General features: G+C 38.4%; 1 protein-coding gene across 1 annotated transcript in view; it reads left to right on the plus strand.

Moving 5' to 3' along the window:
- The window catches only part of WDR7 (WD repeat domain 7), a 273,398-nt gene that overhangs the window by 42,895 nt on the left and 207,395 nt on the right, over window positions 1-23,108 (plus strand). The window contains exons 13-14 of the mRNA XM_016223510.2: window positions 1,032-1,227; window positions 4,843-5,057. Of these exons, the coding sequence (XP_016078996.1) occupies window positions 1,032-1,227; window positions 4,843-5,057 (411 nt within the window). The remainder of the gene's footprint in view (window positions 1-1,031; window positions 1,228-4,842; window positions 5,058-23,108) is intronic.

Raw genomic sequence — 23,108 nt, forward strand, 5'->3', positions numbered from 1 at the left:
CAGTGAGATAGACCCATCAGTGAGCTATTGTTCTTTAGCTAAGAACAGGCTGCTTTGCTTAAGCAAAGCCCAGCAGGGTGAGATGTTTCCCCTTTGGGTGCACAGAAGGGATAGGTGTATATAATGCAGTGGGCCTTGTCCTCAATAAATAGCCTCAATATGTACAATCATGAGTTTCAGATGGCTGTTTTCATATGATTTCATCTTAGTATGAACTAAAAGTGTAATCTACAAAGTCACTCAAAAGTTAAGTTTTAAATTGCTTATAAATTGTCTCAAAATTTAAAGACTAATTTTTAATTGTCCAGGTTGTGGATTGGTTCTCTACTGCTGGTGAAAAATCTTTACCATCTTTGTTCAATTATTTATATTTCATCTCATTCTAAAAAGGACTTGAAGGGTGAAAACTAGAGATGAACAGAAAATCACAGCAGAATATTTAATTGGCTATTGTGTGTCAGTGAGGTGGTGCGCGCCTGCTGACATTACAGACGGAAGCTGTGAAGCACATCCACAGATAATACTGAGTATCTGCGGCTCTTCAGAAGTGATTGTGGCAGAGGGACCGTGAGGGCATTGTTTTTGAGCAAAGGAGCAGGGAAGAGCATGGGTCTAAATGACAGTCACAGACAGAAAGAAGCACCAGAGAAAGCAGCCCTGGCAGCTAACAAAGGGAAGTTCACACTGTGGGAAGGGAACACATAATAACAGATCAATTTTTCCCCTAGCTTTGCCTGCTCATATAGAGCAATCATTTTTGTAAGGTCATCTTCGCATTTGAACAACAGATTTTCCAAAGCATCTTTCCCACCTTTAATCTAGGATTATTATTTTTTTTTTAGTGTTGTGATGATTGAAGTGGGTGTTTTATGTATAATATAAAGAAACATATTTTCAGCACAACCAAATATTGTGGTTGGTTTTTCAGGAGTAGTGATGGTATGATTAGTTTTGGTTTAAGTTATTGAGGATAGGATCCATTTTACTCTTAATTTGATCTAAATGTAATTAAGGTTTATGCTTCTTTTCAGGCAAGAGTACAGCACTGTGTCTGCTCCGTAGCCAGTGACCACTCAGTGGGACTCCTAAGTTTGCGAGAGAAAAAATGCATTATGCTGGCATCGCGTCATCTTTTCCCTATTCAAGTGATTAAGTGGAGGCCTTCTGACGATTACCTAGTAGTGGGATGTTCAGATGGCTCTGTGTACGTCTGGCAAATGGATACTGGTAAGATCAAGTGTTAAGAGAAAGACTTGAAAATAAAATGGGTACATTTGATTTCTTAGAAATTGAAAATGGTTTATATGAGGAGAAAAGCCTCAAAATTTAACAAGATTACAACTTATATTTTTAATCACTGCTTTTTCTATGTGTTGTACTATGCTAAATGCTTGTAGTTGGCCAATCTTTAAAGGAATGTAACTGAAGACAGTATACACATTAGGACAGACATACAAATAACAGACCAAAAAATCAGTGATTCTGTATAATTCATGAGGCAAAATGTGAGCAAAATGAAGAAACCATTTTTGTCTCATATTCAGCAATAGAGGAAAAAAGAAAACCCTCTTTTATTTGAAAAGCAGAAAAGCAATATGGGGCAGTTAATTGTAGGAGGTGATTGAAATGAAAGTTTCAGGTTCTAAAGATAACATTTAAAGTTTCAGTTTCAAAGATTTTATGTATAGGGCATACTATAGAACAAGTATTGCTTAGCTTAAAAATATAGGCAATGATCTATCATGTTAAACATAGAATCTCATAGTTTTCCCTGGGAAATCTTTAAGCATGTAGGTAAATGTGTTTATTAGTTTAGGCTTTAAAAACATATTTTATTCTACTTTTACTCACTTAAGTAATCATGTACCAGTAATTAAAACTTTTCTTTTCATTCCTAGTTGTACTATATAATATTTCTACTAAATGTTTTTCCTTCATCTTTTTTTGGTTGTTTTTTTTGGGTTGGTTTGTTTTAAATAGTTCTTTTTGAAATCAGATTATATATACATTTCTGCCTGCACTGTGGTGCAGTAGGAGTTCTCTTAAAATTTTTTGGAACAAATAGCCATACTGTCAGCGATTTTTTTCTTTTAGAGTTCTCATTTTAACGGATAGTACGAAGGCAGTCTTGACAAGATGAAGCATTCTTGGAGACTGTCTGCTTTTGCATTTATCTTTTCTTTTTTTTTCTTTTTTATCTAATAGTATAAGAGAGTCATACCTTTTGTCAAATTTTAAAAGCACAGAAGTATTAGAAAAGATGAACCAAGATTACATTGCTGAGTGGTAAAGGTTATCATTTTAACATGTTTCTTTATAGTCTTCTGTACATTTTTATAACCAGAACTGCTGTCATACTACATATGCAATTTTATATGCATAAAGATCTTACGTTTATGTCCTTTTGGTTACATAAGGACCTGTTGTGCAGCACAGTTTTGTGTTTTCTGATTTCATCCACCCCACCAACTAACTATACAGAGCTTGTCTCGGACTCTAGAGTCAGACCACTTGGTTTGAATTTAGAATTGGCCACTTACTAGCACTGTGACCTACAGCAAGTCATCGATTGGACTTTTGTCCCTCAATTTTATCTGTAAAATGAAGATAATGATAGTTCTTATTTTATAATGTTACTGGGAGAATAAAATGACATAGTATTTACCTGGTGAGTATTAGACATAATGTAAGTGTGTATATGAGTATGTTTGTGTACAAGTAAGTTTCTTTCTATGTGTACATGCATGTGTGTTATTAAAGAAACATTGTGCTTAACCTTTTGTTTTGTTGAACTTGGGAATATGACCTTGCTCATACTTAGAAATATGTTTTTGGGGAATTAGTATTAAAGAGAGTTCTTATAGCAATAATGACATTCATAAAATACTCTTAAAATACATACTATAAATATTAAATTAACAATTGTTATATCTTAAATACAAAACTATGGTAAACTTGTCTTGGACTTTTAAAAATGAAGTAAATATGATAAAGGAGATAGTATAATTTTCTGAATTTTTCAGATATATATTTAAATAATGATACTTGAATATTTCAGATACTTTAAATTGTATATTCTTTTTTATTTTTTATTCTTTTTATTTTTAAATATGTTTTTATTGATTTTAGAAAGGGAGAAAGGGAGAGGGGGAGAGAGAGAAACATCGATGAGAGAAACACCTGTCTGCTGTCTCCTGAACACCCATACTGGGGATCAAGCCTGCAACCTGGGCATGTGCCCTGACCGGAAATCAAACCAGTGACCTCTCTGTGCATGGGACGATGCTCAGTCAACTGAGCCACACAAGCCAGGGCATATTATTTTTGGTTTTTATTATTTTTTATTGTTGACAGTGTTACAGATGTCCCCCATATTCCTTTTTAAATTTTATATTCTTGACAAATGAAACCTTACTGAAAGACAAAGTTACTTTTCCAGTGACTTCCCTGGAAGGAAATGACAAATGGCCTCTAACTATAGGTATGCTGGAGGATGTTATTCTTATAACCAGTTTAGTATAATTAAGCCCATAGTAAATTATACAATATATAATACTGAATTCACAATTCTGACCTTCAGGAGGATTTTTGGTAAACTATTAGTCAATATGACAGTCTTAAATTGAGTTAAGAATGAAGAAGCAGAATTTATTTTGGATGTCAACCATAATAGGAAGTATACATTCTTTTTCCCGCTTTGCTGTTCAGAGTTTAACTAGTAATATAAAGGTCTCTGGGGAGTCAGTTAGGCTCATCCTGAAGGTATTGACATTATTTATTTATTAATTAATTTATTTATTAAATAAATTAAAAATGAATCTAAATAAGTCAGTTTCAGTCCAGGTTTGATGTATGAAATGTATTTAAACTCAGAGGAGATACTTTTTCCCTCTTAGTGTTTTGGGAATGTATTTTTACAAATGAAGCCATATTACACTAAAACTACTCATGCATATTGTATAAATTTCTGTTTGCCATTAAATTGCTTTATAGCAGGGGTGGGGAATGTACGACCTGCTGGCCGAATACCTCCCGAGAAATCTTTTGGTCAGGCCCTGCCATCACGTTAGGGGTGAGCTAATTAAATGTTTGACCAAATATAGCAGGCTAATTTTTACGTTGATAATTTTGTATGGCCTGTGAATGATGCAATAAATATCCAAATGGCCCTTGGCAGAACAAAGGTTTCCCACCTCTGCTTTGTAGGAAGGAGCTTGCACCTTAACTTAGACAAGAAATGTACAGATGGAGATAAATGGGAAGAAGCTTTGAATTGGCTGTAAGCTGAAGCAATGATTTCCACAAACATGCTAGGAAACCTTTGGTTGGGTGTTAAGAATGAGAGTCAAGAAATGTGCAGGTAGAATGAGAAGCTATATTTTCTCCCTGTTCTGTGGAGATTTCCTAGGGAAAGAAAAGCTTCAGGAGTTGTTCACATAGAATAAATTGGAAAAATTGCGAACTTAGTTTTTTGTTTAAGATTGATATACAACTTAGAGGAAGGTGAAGTCATAGAATTCGATGTTTGTGGTAGAGTGATGGTGTGGACTGGTCAAGGAGACCATCTTGGAAGTGTAAAGAAAGTGGAAAAACCTGGGGAAGTCGTTACAATCTTGGCTCTGAACTTGACTCTGTTGGGAAGTTGTGGTAGGGACCTTATGGGAGAGGAAATGATAAAGGTAATGCTACCTGGGAGATCATTAGAGGAAGGAAGTACAAGAAAATGTTTCTGGGAGGCACTGTTAAAACATATTTCTACCTAAAACATGTCCCTGCTTTTTTTGTCTTAAACTATTTAAAATTTTATGGTGTGTGTAATATTTGTGAATATATGTCTTGCAGGTGCATTGGATCGTTGTGTGATGGGGATAACAGCTGTAGAGATACTGAATGCTTGTGATGAAGCAGTTCCTGCCGCAGTCGATTCGCTTAGTCATCCAGCAGTAAACCTAAAGCAAGCCGTGACGAGACGGAGTCTTGCCGCCCTGAAAAACATGGCCCATCATAAGCTACAAACCCTTGCAACTAACCTCTTGGCGTCAGAGGCATCTGACAAAGTAAGTTTTATATATGGGCTCGTGTGTGTAGCCCCCTTTAACTTCATTTAGTAACATACTTCAGCATGTCTTAGGAAATGATATTGGGAGATGACACTGGTGAAAAATAAGCTTCTGGTTGTAATTTAGGTTTAGCCAACATAGTTTTGGATATTACAAGTATTTGTCATTTTGAAAAAGTAAATTATTCTTACCATTAAAAATACTTTAACATGATTGCTGCTGAATTAAATGACTTCAGTTCCTGAAATTACAGCAGATGTTTTTTGTTTGTTTTTTAACTTTTTTTTTTTAAATATATCTTTATTGATTTCAGAAAGAGGAAAGGAGAGGGAGAGAGAGGTAGAAACATCAATGAGGAGAGAGTCATTGATCGAGCCTGCAACTGGGGCATGTGCCCTGACCGGGAATCGAACCCCAATTGCCTGGATCCTAGGTTGATGCTCAACCTCTGAGCCATGCCCGGCCGGGCAACAGCAGATGTTTTATATATAATCTGTCCTTTTGACTTTTGGACAGTCTTCCTTTTGAAAAATTGAGCACTAGCTAACATCTCCATGAGAAAAACGCAATAGTTTAGGTACACAATTAAGATGTCTGTAATTATGGCTTACCAACTTGTTTTAAAAGTGGGTTCTGATTTCAGTAAAATTAGGCCATTATGAGGATTGAAGAAAACATTTGAGACTAGGTGTGGTGGACTTGCACAGGGGATGGCATTTTTATGTGAGACCCAAGCTCAGTCACACATTCCTGCTGACACTCAAAATCAAAGCATCATTTCTTTTTCAGTTAAAACATTATCCTACTAAAAGAACAAACAATCCCAGTCCATTAATTGGTTATTTACCTTTATTTTTGTAGGGACTAGCCACTGTTTGGTTTGCAGTATTTGTGCTCTGTGGTATTATTAGAATTAGTTTGTCTCTGGTAATGGATAAATAAAGCCTAGAGGCAACTCCAATATTTCATCTGAGTCACTACTTAAAATTTCTAGTTCCATCTAAGTATTCATTAGAATTATTAACAGATAACACAAATACTTTTATTTTCATTCTCCCTTATTCCTGATTTCCTTTTTTTAAATATTTTGACATATGAATAAATAGTGAAGATGTTGAAATGCTGAGCTGCAAACTTGAAAATTTGCCCATGAATTAGTTGAGTGCTAATGATATTTGAAATACTATAGGCAGCTCCAATGTCCCATGCCCTTCAGTAATTGACAGTAATATTTGATCATTCAGTTTTTCCCCCACAGATATAAATATTTTATTGGCTTTGTTATATTGTATATTTCATAGATTAGAATTATGAGGCCCTTCTGTGCTTTTTTCCATGCCTTCATTGTCATTCTCTAAAGTTTGAATGGAAATCACAGCTTAAGTGCATTCGCCATGCCTGTAATTTTTTTCAGGGAATCTTATAAATGTCCCTAGGAATTCAGTGTTCATAGCACATTTATGTTCTATATAATTTTACTTTTGAGCACATTCATAAAACAGTATTTTCAAGGGCAAACATGTATATGTAATATCCAAACATATTCTTTCTCTTGTTGGTATCCCTTAGAAGTAAAAATTTCAAAAAATAGCTATATAACTGGAAAATTAAAGAAAAAGAAGTGGTATGGTAACATTTATGAATGGCTTTTGTAAGTGGTCATGGTCCATTATGTGATTTTTACAATCTTGTTTGTCCCTGTTTTAATAGCGCATTTTATAGTGCAATTAGTGATAAAAGCACCAGATATCAGAGACACTACACTTATGTATTGTAAAATATATTGCTTGTGAACCTCCTCAGTCTTGTAGCAGTGGTAATTGTTGCCTGGCCTACAAGGAAAACAATTATAGGAGGGGGAAAGGCTAGGAAGCTGAGGCTGCAGGAGGATAATCACTTTATGAAAAATGTATGTTGGCTGGACCATTAGGGATTTCTCTAACTATTTTCTCATGTTGAATCTGAGGCCTCTTTTGAGGGGGATATTTAAAGAGCTGTCCTCTGGATGGTTTTCTAACCTCAGGAGAAATAAAACCCACCCAAAGTTAAAAAAACAAACAAGAACAACTAAGTTCTTCTTAGTGCAGGACTTACTCTAGGATATGGGAACTAATTTTCTCATAGGTCTCTCAATGAAAAGTCAAGTCTCTGCAGGAATACTCTATGGAAGTATCCTGCTTTGTCCTTGTTAGGTTATTGGTAGCTATTGGCTATTTGGAAGTAACAGATATTTTATATTGCTGATTCTGTGTATTATAGAACAGAACTGGAGAAGTCACTGTCTCATAACTTTTTTCTTTCACTGGAAGATCAAGAAGTACTAAGTAGAATTATCCTTTCTTCCTGCATTGAATCTGCAAGATGTGTGTATTCGAACCCCTGTGTGTTTCTCTTAGGACACATATCTTACTTTATTATAGTAACTTATGTACTTACCTAATTCTCTCCACTGAAAATCTAGTCTCTTTGCAGGCAGGGGTTGGGATTTATTTATCTCTGTGCTTTCCCCCTGACACCTGGTGGCAGCTGTGCAGTGAGCCTACATTGAATCGGATGATATGAAACAGAAAGTGTTGCTAGCTTCTGCTTCAGCCTCTTTGCCCCGTCTTTTCCATTCTCTCGCAGTTGGTTGTCTTGACTTGACAATCAGGTCTGTCTCTGTTCATGAGCATGAGATGTGGAGCATTTATTAATAACTTGGGCCTTTGTTCAGTTTTGCTTTCTCCTCTTTGGTTGTTTTGAGCAAGGTTGTCCGGGCATAACGCGTTCTCCTTCCTTGCCATCTCTGTATTGCCAATGTTCCAACACGTCCTGGAGTTACCTCAACTATGTCCTCTCCTTTACTCCTGTTCCTTGCCCTAGACCAGGGTTCTCAACCTCAGAACAGTACTTACATTTTGGACTGGATAGTTCTTTGTTGTGGGGGGCTGTCCTGTGCAATATAGGATGTCCTCTACCCACTACATGCCAATAGTATCCCTTCTCCCCAGTCGTGACAGTGAAAAATCTTTTCTCATGTTGCTAAATGCCCCCGAGGGGCAAAATTGCCTCTGGTTTAAAACCACTGCTTTGGGGAAAAAAGGGATCCTATGTCTTTTATCCTATCTTTCTTTCCCCTCCCTACTCTTGCTTTTTACTTATTAATTATCCTCACCGGAGGATATTTTTCCCATTGCTTTTTAGAGAGAGTGGGAGAGAGAGAGAAAGAGAGAGAAACATGGATGTGAGAGAGACACATCGATTGGTTGCCTCCTGCACTCGCCCTTACTGGGCTGGGGATCGAGCCTGCAACCCAGGTACGTGCCCCTGACCGTCATCCAACCTGAGACCCTTCCATTTGCGGCTCTAACTACTAGGCAATATGACTAGGGCCCACTCCTGCTTCCTCACTCCCTCTGCTCTTTGAGGGTAGTGAAGCCATTCCAACCCTTACCCCTTGTCCTGTGGCAGAGTCAGTTCTCTTGCCTTCTCCTTGTGCTCACACCTTCCTGTTCAGACTTTTCCTAAAACAACTCATTTGGTATTTCTTTTTTTCTTTTTTTCTCTTTCTATTTTTTATGTTCAGATTTATTTTGCTTTTAAGAAAAGAAGCCAGAATAAATTAATTTGAAAGCTGAGCTTCAGTGTAAACAGTGTTTTCTTTGTCTCTTTCATTTTTCATACTTTCAGGCTTTTCAATTTGGCTGAGACAATTCAAAGCAGTTGATGAGTTTTTTTAATAATATAAACAACCAAAGTCAGAATATCTAATATAACTGTACTCCTGTTGAAATATGCATGACTTCCTTTGTTTTAATATACAGAACTGATGACTATAAGATGATCTGAAAGTTATGTGACAAAGTTTGAAGAAACAAATGAAAATGAACTAGAGATGATCTTATGAAAACGAATCAACTATAAATGTATTGCTAAATTCAATGCATAGGAATAATGTTATCTCTACATAGGTTATTATTGCAAAAGAAATGTAGTAGTGGCAGAGTGTTGTTAAGAAACAGTTTTCATTCTATTACCATTTTATTGAGCTATTTGATTATTTATTTTAAAATCAAGTAATTTTATTCCTTTTAATTTTATTTTTGTTTGAATATTACAGATGTCCCTTTTTCTCCCCAGCGACCCGTTCCACTGCGTCCCATCCCCCTCCCCAGTCCCTCTCCCCACCATTGTCCGTGTCCTTGGGTTGTGCATATATGCATATAAATTCTTTGGTTATTCTCTCCCCCTCCACCCACCCGCCCTCCTCCATCCCTCTGACATTCGTCAGTCTCTGATCCATGCTTCCATGTCATTGAGTCTGTTCTGTTCATCAGTTTATTAAGTTCTTAAGATTCCACATATAAGCTAGATCATGTGATATTTGTCTTTCTCTGCCTGGCTTATTTCACTTAGCATAATTTTCTCCAGGTCCATCCATACTGCCCCAAAGGGTACGAAATTCTTCTTCTTTACAGCTGCATAGTATTCCATGTATTTCTCTTTTTCTTGATGTCCATCTTCCCTGTTAGATTCTGAGCTTCTTGAGGACAGGGGGCGAGTTGCTCATCTCTTTATTTCGAGTGCTTAATGTAGTATGTGATGCATAATAAGTACCAAGGGATTCGGTGGGACGTTAGTTTGGAGTCATGCGTGGGAATCATTGTGTGATGAGCTCGAGCGCAAAGCTGAGGACTTGCTCAGTGGGTCATGGTGCAGTGTTGACACAAGTGGTTTTTTTACTTCATCAAAGTTAAAAACTTTTATTCATCAAAGACACCTTTAATAAAATGAAAAAACGAGCCGTAGACTGGTTAAAAGAATTAACAACACGTATATCTGATGAATTTGAATCATGAGTATATGAAAATCTTCAGTAAACCAAGAATTAAAAGATGAACAACCTAATAGTTCAAGTTTTCAAAAAAGCATAAATGTACACTTCGGGAGAAAGGATCAAATGGCCAGTAAGCACAGGGAAAATATTCGGTATCACTAGACATCAGGGGAATGCACATTAAAACCACAGCGAGGTGTCGTTTGAAACCCACTAGAATAACTATTGAATAGTCTAAGAAACATTTTGTAGTGTCTGACATTTGTGTGCAGGACACATAAATATCAACGTAGGAGATGAACTATGAGGCTACTGGGGTGATATAGTGACGGGTAATGGGGACGGGATGGGGGTTAGGCAGCGGAAATGTAGACGAGGGATGACTTGTAAGCTATTGTATAGGTTGAATAAATAGGACTTCACAGATGAGCAAGAGAAGAGTGGAGACGTACAGATGATTTCAGAGATCCAGGCCTGGTTGAAGGGAGAATGGCAGAGCTGTTAACAGAAATGAACAACTCCTGGAACAGGCTTTGGGTTTATTGTAATAGGAGAGACTTGCCTCTTCTGTGTGGTGTTGGGAGATGGGGTATGTGCAGGAGGAGCAGAAACCTTCGAGAAAGAAGTGATATGATGGTGAAAGAGTAGGGATGGGATTTTTGCCCCTACATAAATGCTGGAGTGCAGAACCTGAATTAGGCTGCAGTTCACATTTTGCGATGCCTGGTATCATTAGATTATTCCAGATATGTTGTCTTCCTTGATTCTCACTGCAGGTACTTGAGTTAGGTATTAGTGTCCTCCAGTTTGCAAATGATGAACCTAAAAGACTGTTGGTTAAAATAGGGATCAGCAAACTTTTTCTGGAAGGGGTTAGATAATAAAAATTTTAGGCTTTGTAGACCATACAGTCTATTTCTCTGTGATTGAACTCTGCCATTATAGTATGAAAACAGCCCTAGATGGCATGTCAGTGAATGAGTGTGACTGGCTCCCAGTAAAACTTTTTTTACAAAAATAGGCAATGGGCTGGATTTGGCCTCTGGGTCATGGTTTGCTGACCCCTGCATCAGAAGGTGGCATTATTAGTGCGAAGGTTGTGGGTACAGTTCTTCCATGGAGTAGCCTTTACCTCATTTTTGAAAAGCAGTTCAAAAGAGTGGTTAAGAGCCTGGGTTCTGGTGACAGGCATATCCGTGTCCATCTCTATAACCTGCTGCCTATGGGTGATCTTGGGCAAGTAACCGCCAATGGCCTAGGTCACATATATAATTGAAAATAAATTGTAAAGGAAACAAAAGTCAAGAGTTGATCAGAGAAATGAAATAACATTAAGACTTGAGGAGGAAAAAAGAGTGCTTGCAGTTAGTCATTGGGAAAGCCATTGGTGATCACAAAGAGCTGCTTTGGTAGTTGGGTCAAAACTCAGGGTATGACGAGCTAGGCACAGGTAGGGGATGAAGTGGAGGTAGTGAGTGTCAAGTTTACTTTTAGAGGAAAAAGAGCAGTAGCTTCAGCAGCTGTAGGGTGAAGAGCAGCTTTCCTGCTGTTTAGGAGCTCACTGATATTTTTGGTGGAGTCACGCGTGAGGATGTGGTGTCGAGAAGAGTTGGAGAATTCACCCTTACCAGCCATGGTTTCCTGACAGTCAGTAATGATGAAGGAGAGGAAGGTGAATATAACCAATTTATTTGCCGTGGGAGAGGAGAAAAGTAGGCTAATATCTGCTAAAAGGAAAGCAGTTGATTTAACCCCTTGAAGGCAGAATCACCTGTTTTTAACCCTCCACAGCACTAGCATAAGTAGTACACTGGACTAGGGTTTAGAAGATTTATAAATATAAATAGTCTGTGAATCATAGACAGCATGTGGTGGTATTTGATGAATGCATGAACGAATGTGCTAAGAAGAAGGTCTGAGCACATTGGGTGATCTTTGTGACACATTTTTTAATAAAACACTTGCCTTAGACACTGCTTCTTGGGAGGAGATCTTGGGGATGCCAGTGGGATTGTCTCAGTGAAGCTGGAAAGCCTGTCTTAGGCCTAGTGCCTGTACTTTTCTGTTTGGCACCTTTATACCTTGGGCGTTGTTGTGGCAATCAGAGCCACCCTATTTATACTGAAGAATCGCCAGGTTGAAGAAATTGAAAAATGACCCGGATGATTTATCTTTTACCTTACCTTCTGTTGTCTAATTAGTCAAAAGCCTGAACACATGAACGAGCTGTATTTGCAAAGGTCAGTAGCTTTGTATTCTGTGTAACTGGGTAAGAGAATGGAATTTAGAAGTCAAACATAAGCTACTCTGTGTTTTTTTGCTTGCAAAATTGACTCTAAAAAAAATTTATCCTGATTGAATTGACTTTGTGATTCATAGTAAAAAGGGCACTGTAAGAAACGACAGGGACAAGCGAGATGACGTTACATACGGAATACCAGGCCTTGCCTGGTGAACGCTTTTGGGCCATAGAAAAATTCCTAAGATGTGTATGACCTTTGAAGAATCAATTAAACTTGCTTAACATTCTATCCCAAAACTTTGATGAATTTTAATACAGAATATGAATATGTTGGCTATATATTATTGTATTTATCAGCATATATTAATTCAGTTTTTGCTTGTCCTAAATGGTTATTAGGAAAAAAATTTTATAGTACACTACTTGTTGTCTTGTCTTTAATAAATAAAGGTAGGAAGCCTTAGCTGAGCTGTCCAAGCTTAAGGGAAAAAAGAAGGAATAAATTGTGACTATAGGAGGAAAATGAACTTTTTTCTTTTGTTATTGTAACTTTTTTGTTTGTTGGTTTGTTTTTTGCAGCCTAGAGAGTAGGGGGTTATTAATTGAAGAAATGACTCCAAGGAGAATGACCTTTTATTGACTGTATGTGACGGGTGATTCCCTTTAATGGGGGATAATAATTAGAATCCACATCTGGATGCTGTGTGCACTCTTTGCTCCTGGGATGATAGTATAGGAGCTCTTGGTTCCAGCAGTTTATGCTGGCCTAGTTAGTTGCTTAACCTGTAGCCAAACCCAATTTGCTCAGGTCTTGATGTCTCCAGAGAACTGCATTTAAGGATGTCCGTTGCATACTCCAGTGCAGAAGGTGGGCTCAGGTGGAAACAGTCCCAGACACAACCAGGGCCCCTATTGAACTCAGTAGGCTCCATTCCATGTCTGTTTAGACTTAGTGTTTTTAATGAGGTTTGGGTTTTCTTTGAGGGGTAAGGGGAGTTACTGTTTAATGAATTCTCTAAATCTGTAGTGGGGAACCTTGTTTCTGCCAAGGGCTATTTGGATATTTATAACATCATTTGCGGGCCATACAAAATTATCAACTTAAAAATTAGCTATGAAAAAATCTCCTAGATTTATTGAATTTCAAGTCCTGCCTGTGGTTGCCTGGGCAGGGCCAGACCAAATGATTTTTCAAGCCAATATGGCCTGAGGACTTTCGCCACCCCTGCTCTAAATGTTGACCATTTAAGTTGTTTTAAATTTTTGCTATTCTAAGGCATTCAAGCTAGTCAGGATACAACTTTGCACAAAGCTGTGATGAGTCCTTAGCAATGGAATTTCAGGGTATAAGGTACTCAAGTCTTTGATCACTCTGCCACTCTGCCCTAGAAGCCATCCCCTTTTGTCCCTCTGAGCCATTCTGAAGCATCACTTCGTGTGAGAAGCCGTCAGGCCCCTCCCAGCAGTCAGGTGCTTTTCCAACGGGGCCCCTGTGCTCTGTTGTCTCCTTAGCCCAAGGTGTGGCTCGTGCCTCCTGCTCTGCAAAGAAGCCATCAGCTGCTCAGCTGCTATGGCATCCTCACCCCTCATCAGAATTTTGCAGTCCTTGAAAACAAGCAAATAAGCAAACAGGCCCCCTTTTTTACTTTCTTTTGGCAATTTAAATATTTTTTTAGAGCACAAGTTTTTAAAAGTATTTATTTGAAGTAATATGTTCATAATAGAAAAATTGAAAGATAATAAAAATCGCTTATAAATTCTTGCCTAACGTGATTATTCAGTGACAAATGATTTAGAAACTGCTGTTTTTCTCCTAAGTACATACCGTAAGCTTTTCCTTCTGAGATTAGGTAGTCTGAGAAGGCATGATTCGTATTGGCGCTGAGTATTCATGGTATGGACGGAGCATAATTTATTTCATCAAGCTGCTATTGTTGCACACTAATGAACTTTTAACCAGTTTAGAGTTGCTTTGGTGGTGGAATTAACCACAACAGAGGGATGCAAATGACTCTATAATTTACGTCAAAGGCAGAGGAAAAGCATACCCCTCCCAGTTATGTTGTCACGGGAGGGGCCTGTGGTAACTTTGTTCAAAGCACTGATAAAGACAGATGATATTTTTGTTGTTTTTACCCCAAGGAAGTCCTTGAGAGCCTAACTTTCTGGTGAATGATGGCACTCCCCTGGGACTGACATTGTTAACCCTTTCTTCTTCAGCAGGGGCCCCATTCCCTAGCTTGAGGAAGCAGTCATTGTAGGACTATCATTTTTGTCCTCCCAAAGATAATACTAATTTGGGCTAAAATTCATCACAGCCAGTTAGCTCAGTTCAGCAAATATTTATTCTGTTGCAAGTGTGGGCCTCTCTGCTGAATGTTAGAAAACATGAAAACACCACTGACCTACCAGAAAATTATATCTTGTAAGCATTTGGAAAGTTGGTACTTTCTACCTTTCTCATAATTACGTAGTAAGAAACAATCACGTACATACCATGGTCAGGAGTATGGAAAATATATTATTGCGTGGGGGTGGAGGGCTGGGAGTAAATACAAAAACACATCAAAATATTAACATGGTTGCCTTTGAGTGTTAAAAATGAATATTGCCTTTTTATGTGGGGACTTGGACAAATCCAATAACTATGCTGTCATGATCTTCCCAGAATTCCTTTAAGTTTCTATATTCTTTTTTTAAAAAATAGTTTTTATTGATTTTTAGAGAGAGAGGAAAGGAGAGAGAGGGAAAGAGAGAGAGAAACATCAATATGAGAAATATCAATCATCTGCCTCCTGCACACCCCCTACTGGGGATCAAACCCAAAACCCGAGCATGTGCCCTGATCGGGAATGGAACCAGCAACCATTCAGTGCACAAGATGAAGCCCAAGTAACTGAGCCACATAGGCCAGGGCTAAGTTTCTATATTCTTGATGTGAAGTGTAAAATTCAGTGAAATGAATTAGTTAAGGAGAAATAGTATTAAGTATCCATTGTCTTTATATTAATTGTGTATTATTTGAACTAGATGACGCACATTTGTGAATATGTTTTTTCTTTTCTGGATTATATTGGTAAAATACTAGTGTGTTTGAATTTAAAGGACACACACTTTCTGTTTATGTGAGAAGATCCTTAACCTACTGGCAGGTGACAGATTGCCGAGTCAGTCAGCCTGGGACGGAATTTTCCTTATCTATTGCTCCACCTACTGCCTTTATCCCATGATCTTACAGTGTTCACGAGAGTGATCTTGGACTCCCCAACGAGCAATCAGTGACTTTTGCTTTTTGACACTACTTCCCTCTCTATTGTTTGTCAGTTGGTAGAGACTTAAAATTACCTTAAAAGCTTCTAGAATGAAAGTTTTAGAATTTAATATGAAGATTTTTGGTAAAATGATCCCTTAAAGCATAATCTTTAACAAGATTTTTTGGAAACAGAAATGTAAATTAAAAGAGTTAAAGTAATTGACGAGGCATAGGTGTGTAGGTAAGGCAATGTAATCAATTTCTGAACATACATTATTACATTAGTTGCTGTTATCACAAACAGATAAATACAGGGCAGTTCATGAACTCCAGCTGGCCTGTCTTCCTTTTCCCTCTTTCTTTCTCCATCTTTTCCTCTCTTCCAAAATACACCCACCTTGTTAAATGAATTATTCATTCTTCTCGTCTCTGTAAAAATGGATCACATTCTCTAACATACTATGTTTTAATTCTGTTGTTCTCTCTTTTTCTTTCTTCATATTTGCCTGTGTCATGGTACGTAGGAGAGTGCACTAGATGTAGGCGTGAGTCGTGTGCTTCTGTTTGTGTGTGGATATTTCATAGGGTTTGGGATGAATGCTTTGAACATTTCCAACTCAGGTTATCTCTCCACCAACTTTTTCTCCAGTTTGAGGGAAATTAGTTTTAGGCTCCTATGAAGATGATACCAATTTTTCCATTAAGGAATAAAATTGAATTCTCAAAACTATGTATTTGACATTTACTAGAATTTTTTGGTGATTACAGGGTTTTGGTTTTCTTCCTTTTTCTTTTAGGATCATTGAATTAGACACTAAGGGTTTTTCATGGTCATTGCATAATGTCATGGAATAAAACAACTAACTCCATAGCTCTAGTGCCTTTTTGGCCCTGTGCCTTATATGTAATAGGTGTTCCATGGATTTATGAATGGAATTCATAGTTCATCTTAAATATAATTCTGAACCAAGAAAAGGTGGTCATTTTCTAAGATGGTTTTAAATTCAGAACAGGTTTGTTTTTCCTTGGAAATAGATGAACCTACCATACTACCTGATGAGAAATTTAGATTGTTGTGCAACTTTTGTGAGGTACAGCAAAGGAGAAATTTCTGTTGCCATCTCACATAATAAATCAAATGGCAGGCTGCTGGGAGAATAGAAACACTAGATAAAGCCCCAGGACCTCCTCAGCAGCCATACTTTCCAGCCCTTATGTATGGTACTTTTTATTTAACTCTTATTTGGGAACTTGAAGGCATGTGGAATAAATTTGATAGAAGTATAAAGATTTGTGGCTAAATATGAATGTTAGTACTTTGGGTAAGAAATCACTTCTTCTGTTCTAGTGTGCTTGAAAAATCTGATCTTTATTAGACTATGTAAGAGATTTTCAAACTTCTCAACTTTTAAAACCTCTGTTAGAAAATAATTGAATCAGTCTAGTTCAGTAAACATTTGTTGACTACTGGGTACTATGTTAGGCCCTGGAGAGCCAAAATGGATAAGAGATGATATTTACCCTCAGGAAATATAAACATAAACACAGTGCAGTGCAGTAAGTGAAATGGCTGAGAAATGCAGAATGTATTGCAGAAATCTGGCCTAGCCTAAGGTGATCACGACTGGCTTCTTGGAGGAAGGGACATTAAATAATGAGTAGAATATAGTCAGGTGGTGGATGGAGATGGGTTGCAGTGAAACTATAGTCATACGCTAACTCAAATTTATAAATAGCATTGGCTCAGTGGTTAGAGCGAAGGGTCCTAGGTTCAATTCTGGCCAAGGGCACGAACCTCTGTTGCAGGCTTGATCCCCAGCCTGATCTGTCGGGGCTCGTGTGGGAAGCAACCAGTTGATGTGTCTCTCTCTCTCTTTTTCTCTTTCTCTCTTTTTCTCTCTCTCTCTTTCACTTTCTTCCACTCTCTTTGAAAAAGCAATGGAAAAAAATATCCTTGGGTGAAGATTTAAAGAAAATTATAAATAGCAAAATATAGAAATAGCAACCTGTAGCATAATTAGCACATGTAGCCTTAATAACTCGCTTTATTACTAAATGACCCTATGTTTAACATTGTCATTTGCCCTCTAACTTTGAGTGGTTTTATATCCATAAGGGGGCCCCTTAACCACCCAGAGCTGCAGACCATAAGTTGGAAATCAATGACCTATATAAATGGTGAAATGTCCTAGGATGATGGATGGAAACTAGGCTGTGAGCCAGTGACAGTGATTTTGAGGTTTTAAAAATTTTCAGATATGAAATTCATAAGATGATTTATATGACATGGTATTGCAGGCCCTAAAATTAACTTTGGATGGAAATATCTTAATCAGTCAGTCTTCTCAGGGAGGCAGTTTATTGCAGTGTCCAAGAAGTATATGTGGCTTGTAGTGGTTGTGGTTGGAACTCTATGCAGTGCTCTCAGTAGACTGGAAGAGGCAGAGTATATCCAAAGATCCTTCCAGTAATGCCTTCCACACATCTCTCTCTTCCAAGTTTGTATAAAGATACCTGATTTCCCTTTTCTTGTGTTTTCTTTCAGAGAAAGGGAGGGAGAGGGAGAGAGAGTTAGAAACATTGATGAGAGAGAAACATCATCAATGGGCTGCTTCCTGGATGCCCCCTACTGGGGACTGAGCCTGAAACCCAGGTATGTGCCTGGACTGGGAAGAGAACTGTGACCTGGTTCAAGGGACTATGCTCAGCCGACTGAGACACACTGGCCAGGCCATACTTGTTTTTCTTAAATCACAGTCACGCCTCAATCACAACCACCCCTGGCAGCAATCAGCCTTGGTGGCAGTGCTATTTTCTAGGGGAGTGGGTGGGTATAAAGGAAGAGGGAGATAAAAGAAGGGCATAGACAAAGGGAGGGATTTGTCAGCATCAATCAGGACTTTAGTTTTTCACAGTGTACTGTAACTTGGTTTCCTAGTCTCCTTCACCTGGGTTCCAGTAAACACAGCACTAGCTATTTGCTGTGCCTGGAATGCCCTGCCTCCCCCTTCCCCTGGTTAACTCCCACTCATCTCATGAGCCTCAGTTCTCTGACCACTGTCTGTGCAAAGGCTCCTGAAATTTTTAGGTAATGCTGCTGAGTCTAGTAGAGTCAGTTATATCTTTTATATCTTCTCTGATTCTCTGGCATTTGGTTTATGTTTCTATCCCAGTACTTATTTTCTATGTGGGAGCAAGAAGATATCTTTGTTTACAGGTCTACTTCTCTGTATCAGGGTTTTTTAACTTGAGCACTGTTGACATTTTGGGCTGGATAATTGTTTTCCTGGGGGCTGTCCTGTGCACTGTTGCATGTTTAGTGGCATCCCTGGTCTTTACCCAGTAGGTGTCATTAGCACCCTCTCCCAGTTGAGACTAACAAAGATATCTCCAGACATTGCCAAATGTTCCTTGAGGCTGGGGGGGACCTCACCCTTGGCTGAGAGCCACTGGTCTCTATCAGACTGAGCTCCTCAAAGGACCATATGATATTCCTCCTTGTATTTCCAGTGCCCTGCATCAAGTGTTCAGTGAGTCAGTGTGAATGACCTGGAATGTGAGGGCTGATTTGTGTGGAGCGGGCTCATTCTTCCCCTCACCTCCCCCTCACCTCATCTCTAGAATCTCTGCAGCACTAGTGCTGAGAACCTCTTGAATTAAAATGTCAGGCAGTTACGGGGGGACCCCAACTTCCTCTTATATCCTAGCTATTGACCCTAACTATTGACTAATGCTGTGTGATATGTGCGACTGGCTGACTTACCTCTTAGCTTCCATTTGTTTTTAGCTTTAAAGTGGAGGTAATAAGGTTGTAATGAAGTTAAATGGGTAACGTGTTTGAAAATATTGATCACAATAGGTAGTCAGCACTCACTAGTTTAATAGTCTTGATCGGCTGATTCAGTCATTCGTTCAGCGCCTGTTGAGCGCGTACTGTAAGGGAGGCCTGAGCTGCGCGGGTTGGAGAGGGCGTTCCTCACGCCTGCACCCAGCACCCGGAGCTCCCGCCCGGTGAGGGAAGCGTGTGCGGCTCCCTGCGCCGAGCTCCTTACTGCTGAAGGTAAGCGCTCAGTGGGAGGGAGCCTGAAGGAGATGAGTGACCTGAAGAGTCGTTGGGGAGGCTTTTCTAAAGACATTCGTTTGTTGTGGAGGCTTAACATCAGGAAGAAAAGTGGGGAGAACATGCCAGCACAGCTACCATGTGCGGGTGGGCAGGGGAAGGCGAGTGGGCAGAGGACAGTGGTGAGAAGCGGCCGCGCCAGGGTGGCGAGGGGCAGGAGGAGGAGACACAGGTCAGGGCCCACCCGCGTGACATCCCTGAGGTCAGAGCTCGCTCGCCCGCCACAGTGACCCAACGTTGGTCAGAGCAGTTTTCTTTCCACCGTTTCATTTTGGCTTTATTCTTACCTTGCTGTCACCAAGGTGGCTTCAGAGAATCTCCTCTCATTTCCGTTGCTCACTGTCAGTGTGCTAAGGGTTTTGGCATACCCAGGAGTGTAGGTTATAATAGGAGTGCTTTTCTTTTTTTAACAGTTTCTGTACTTCAGTTGGTTTAAACTGTATTCCCATGTGTTTTTAATGTATTCGTCTGAGATAAAATGAGCTGGGTTTTATTATCTGTTTTACCAGGGAAAGGAATACTGATTGTGTTATCTGTTAGCAGTTTATAACATCTCTCTGAAGTAGGTAGTCTTTTCTTTATTTGGAAGAGAGATGAATCGATGCTGGGGAGGTGAACTGATGCATAGAAAGGTCTGTCTAACAGAAGAGGAGGGTGCCCCCGCCTCCTGGGCTCTTGGTCTTGTTACTTTGATAACTTGGCCCTTTGGGAAGAATTGCAAGGCAATCTCTTTTGTGTTTCCATGTGAAAACCTAATATATTAATCTCCTAATCTTTTAATATGTTAATGCCATTTGGATATTATTATTATTCAAACATTATTATCAGGTAAGACATGGCCTGTAGAAATATCTTTAGAAGATATTTTCTTTATTAAAGGCATGATCTAAGCATTTATATTAAATACTTATAATATACTTTTGAGTAATTTACATTTTATTTGTTATATGAAATAAATTATAGTACAGTATCAAATATCAACATTAAAATCCCTCAATAGGTTAACTATTTTTTATGCTTATTAGTAAGTATACTAGTTAATGAAAACACATGGAAGGAAGTGAAATAACATTAATTCTGATTATATTGTCATTAATACATAATCATTAAATCTTGTCCTATCTAAAACCAAATATTTAAGATAAGTAAGTTGTCAAATTCCAGCATAATGGACTCTGAGAAAGAACTCATCTCAGTTATCCTAACCATTCACGCATTAAGTAACAGCAATAGAACAGCAGAGGGCACCAAGTACCCATTTCAGTCACATGTTTTCTCCATTTAGTATTTGTTTCCCCCTGCACCTCCCACCTCTGTCTCTTCCTCTTTCCCTTTCTTCCTTTTGCCTAGTACTTAAAGTCATTAAAATTAAAACCATATTTTAAAAATAGTAGATGGTGGGGGTTTTTCCCTCAACTAATTTTTTAGAAAAATTTAGAAGTACACTAAGACATCAATGTGTTATTTGTTGAACCTTTTGCATTTAACATTATGCATCAGAATTTCAGTTCTTTTAGTGGCCTTTATTCAATAAAATATCCTATTCATAATCAAGAGTAAAACTGTTTATTAATTTTTCCTACTAAAATATTCTTAGGTAATAAACCAGTTTTTTATATCATATTTAGCAAATTAAAAATTATTTAAATCATGCATTATAAATATGATACCTACATAATTCTTTTGTAAAATATTATATTAATATTTTTAAATACATTTTTTTCTTGTATTCTGTTTTAGCATTCAGTATTGATATTTATAGAAGAGTGTGTGTGTGTGAGTGTGAGTGTGTGTGTTAGATATATAACATTTCCTAGTCTTATTCTTAGTATCCTTGATCTCTGGTTCCAAAGCAGATTTGATTTTTAAAATTTTTTTCTGTAAGTATCCACATTTCTGCTTTGTACTTTAACATCAAAATCTGCTGATGTTTAATGCGCACTGGCATACATCAACTCTGTGTTTAGGTAGAAATCTAAACCATTTCATGTTGTATTTATAGATTGGACTTAGTGCTCTTTCAGGAAAAATACTAAATTATTTTACTAACTTGAAAAGAGTCTCAAAAACTATGGTGTTAAAAAATGATTCAAAAATAAGTAAGCTTTTAAGTCAGACCATTGATGTGAATTGGTGCAAGAGTAAATTACTGCCAATGTTTTAAATCTCTCTAAGTCATTGGATAAAATGAAATACACTTAAAATATCATTATAACATAAGTTTTAGGGGACAGAGCTATTGGTATTTCAGCAGATGCGATTTAACACAGCCTATATTCAGTTCTGTACTAATGATAAATGTTATAATAAGATGCATTAACATTTTCTCCTCTGTAGATTGTAAGTTTTTTTGTTGCTGGGGGCTGCTGTTTATAGTGTGTATGTGTGTGCTGAAAACTACCCATGCTTGAATAAGGAGTAATCTCATGATTGTCATTCTATCATTTTCCTTGGGTTTTCACTTGAGACAATTTTACCTGGCACTGTTAATGTTATTGCCACAGGTTCACTTTTAGTGATGAGCAAGCAGCCCAATAATTTGTTCCTATTGTTGCATTTCTGTTATATTTTAAGTTAGGTTCCTAATACAGTATTTGAAATGGCTAAATCTCTATTTTCCCCTATATAAAGAACATAAAGTTATAATAGGTTTAGTATTTACAATGAAAATGTAAAATATATGTCTTACTAGCTTTCTAAGTAACTGTGTGTGTGTGTGTGTGTGTGTGTGTGTGTGTGTGTGTGTGTGTGTGTGTTGGCTGCAAAATGGCACCGGTGTTAGAACAGTGGAGTCAGACCAGACCTTGCTTCGGCAACCTCAATACTTGAGTTCTGGCTAAGAAAGAATTCAGAGTCAAGACTCAAACTATAAGAGAAAGTTTCTTTAGAAAGTCAGAGGTAGAAGTGAGCCACAGAAGAAATGAGCTTAGGAAACAAGTTACAGAGGCAAACGAAGGACCCTTAGAGCTTAGGAGAAAGAGAGATGCAAGGAAAACCCTCCTGGGGCAAGAGTGTAAGGGAAAGGTGTGGGCATGCTTCACAGAGGCACACTGGGTCCTCCTGTTGAAGGTGTTTATCTGGAGGTCTCGGGAGCGTCCCAGTAGAGTATTCATCAGCTTTCCAGGTATGTCCTTTCAGGGTCCTGGTCTCTATCCATTGGTTAGCACCAGGGCAGGGAGTCATTAGTCAACACAGCTGGTCCTGATGTCAGCCATGGCGTGGCTTGTCTGGTTTTGCTGCTTTTCTGGGTCTGAAGCTAGATGTATTTGATGTGGGTCAGAATCTCATTGCCCTGGGGGCTTAATGCTTAAGGGCTAGTTCCCTGGCCACTCTTGTCCCCCGTCTAAGGGGTTCTAATCCGCATGTCTAGCAACAAGCCAGGGGAGGAGAGGGTCTGAACCACATGACCATCAATATGCCAGGGGAGGAAGGGCTACCCTGGTGTGGAGGTCCTTGTTTTCACACTTTTGCCCGTTGCTAGGCACCCAGGGTTTTTCACCCTGGTGACCTTCAGTACTTGACACAGCATCCTTGCTCTGCTCATGTCTGTCTAACTGCCTGCCATATTTGTATTTTGCATTTACCATTGAGTTTTACCAGTAAATTGAGACCATTTC

This window comes from Miniopterus natalensis, chromosome 7 (genome assembly GCF_054644295.1).
Source record: "Miniopterus natalensis isolate mMinNat1 chromosome 7, mMinNat1.hap1, whole genome shotgun sequence".
In the NCBI taxonomy this organism is placed as follows: Eukaryota; Metazoa; Chordata; class Mammalia; order Chiroptera; family Miniopteridae; genus Miniopterus; species Miniopterus natalensis.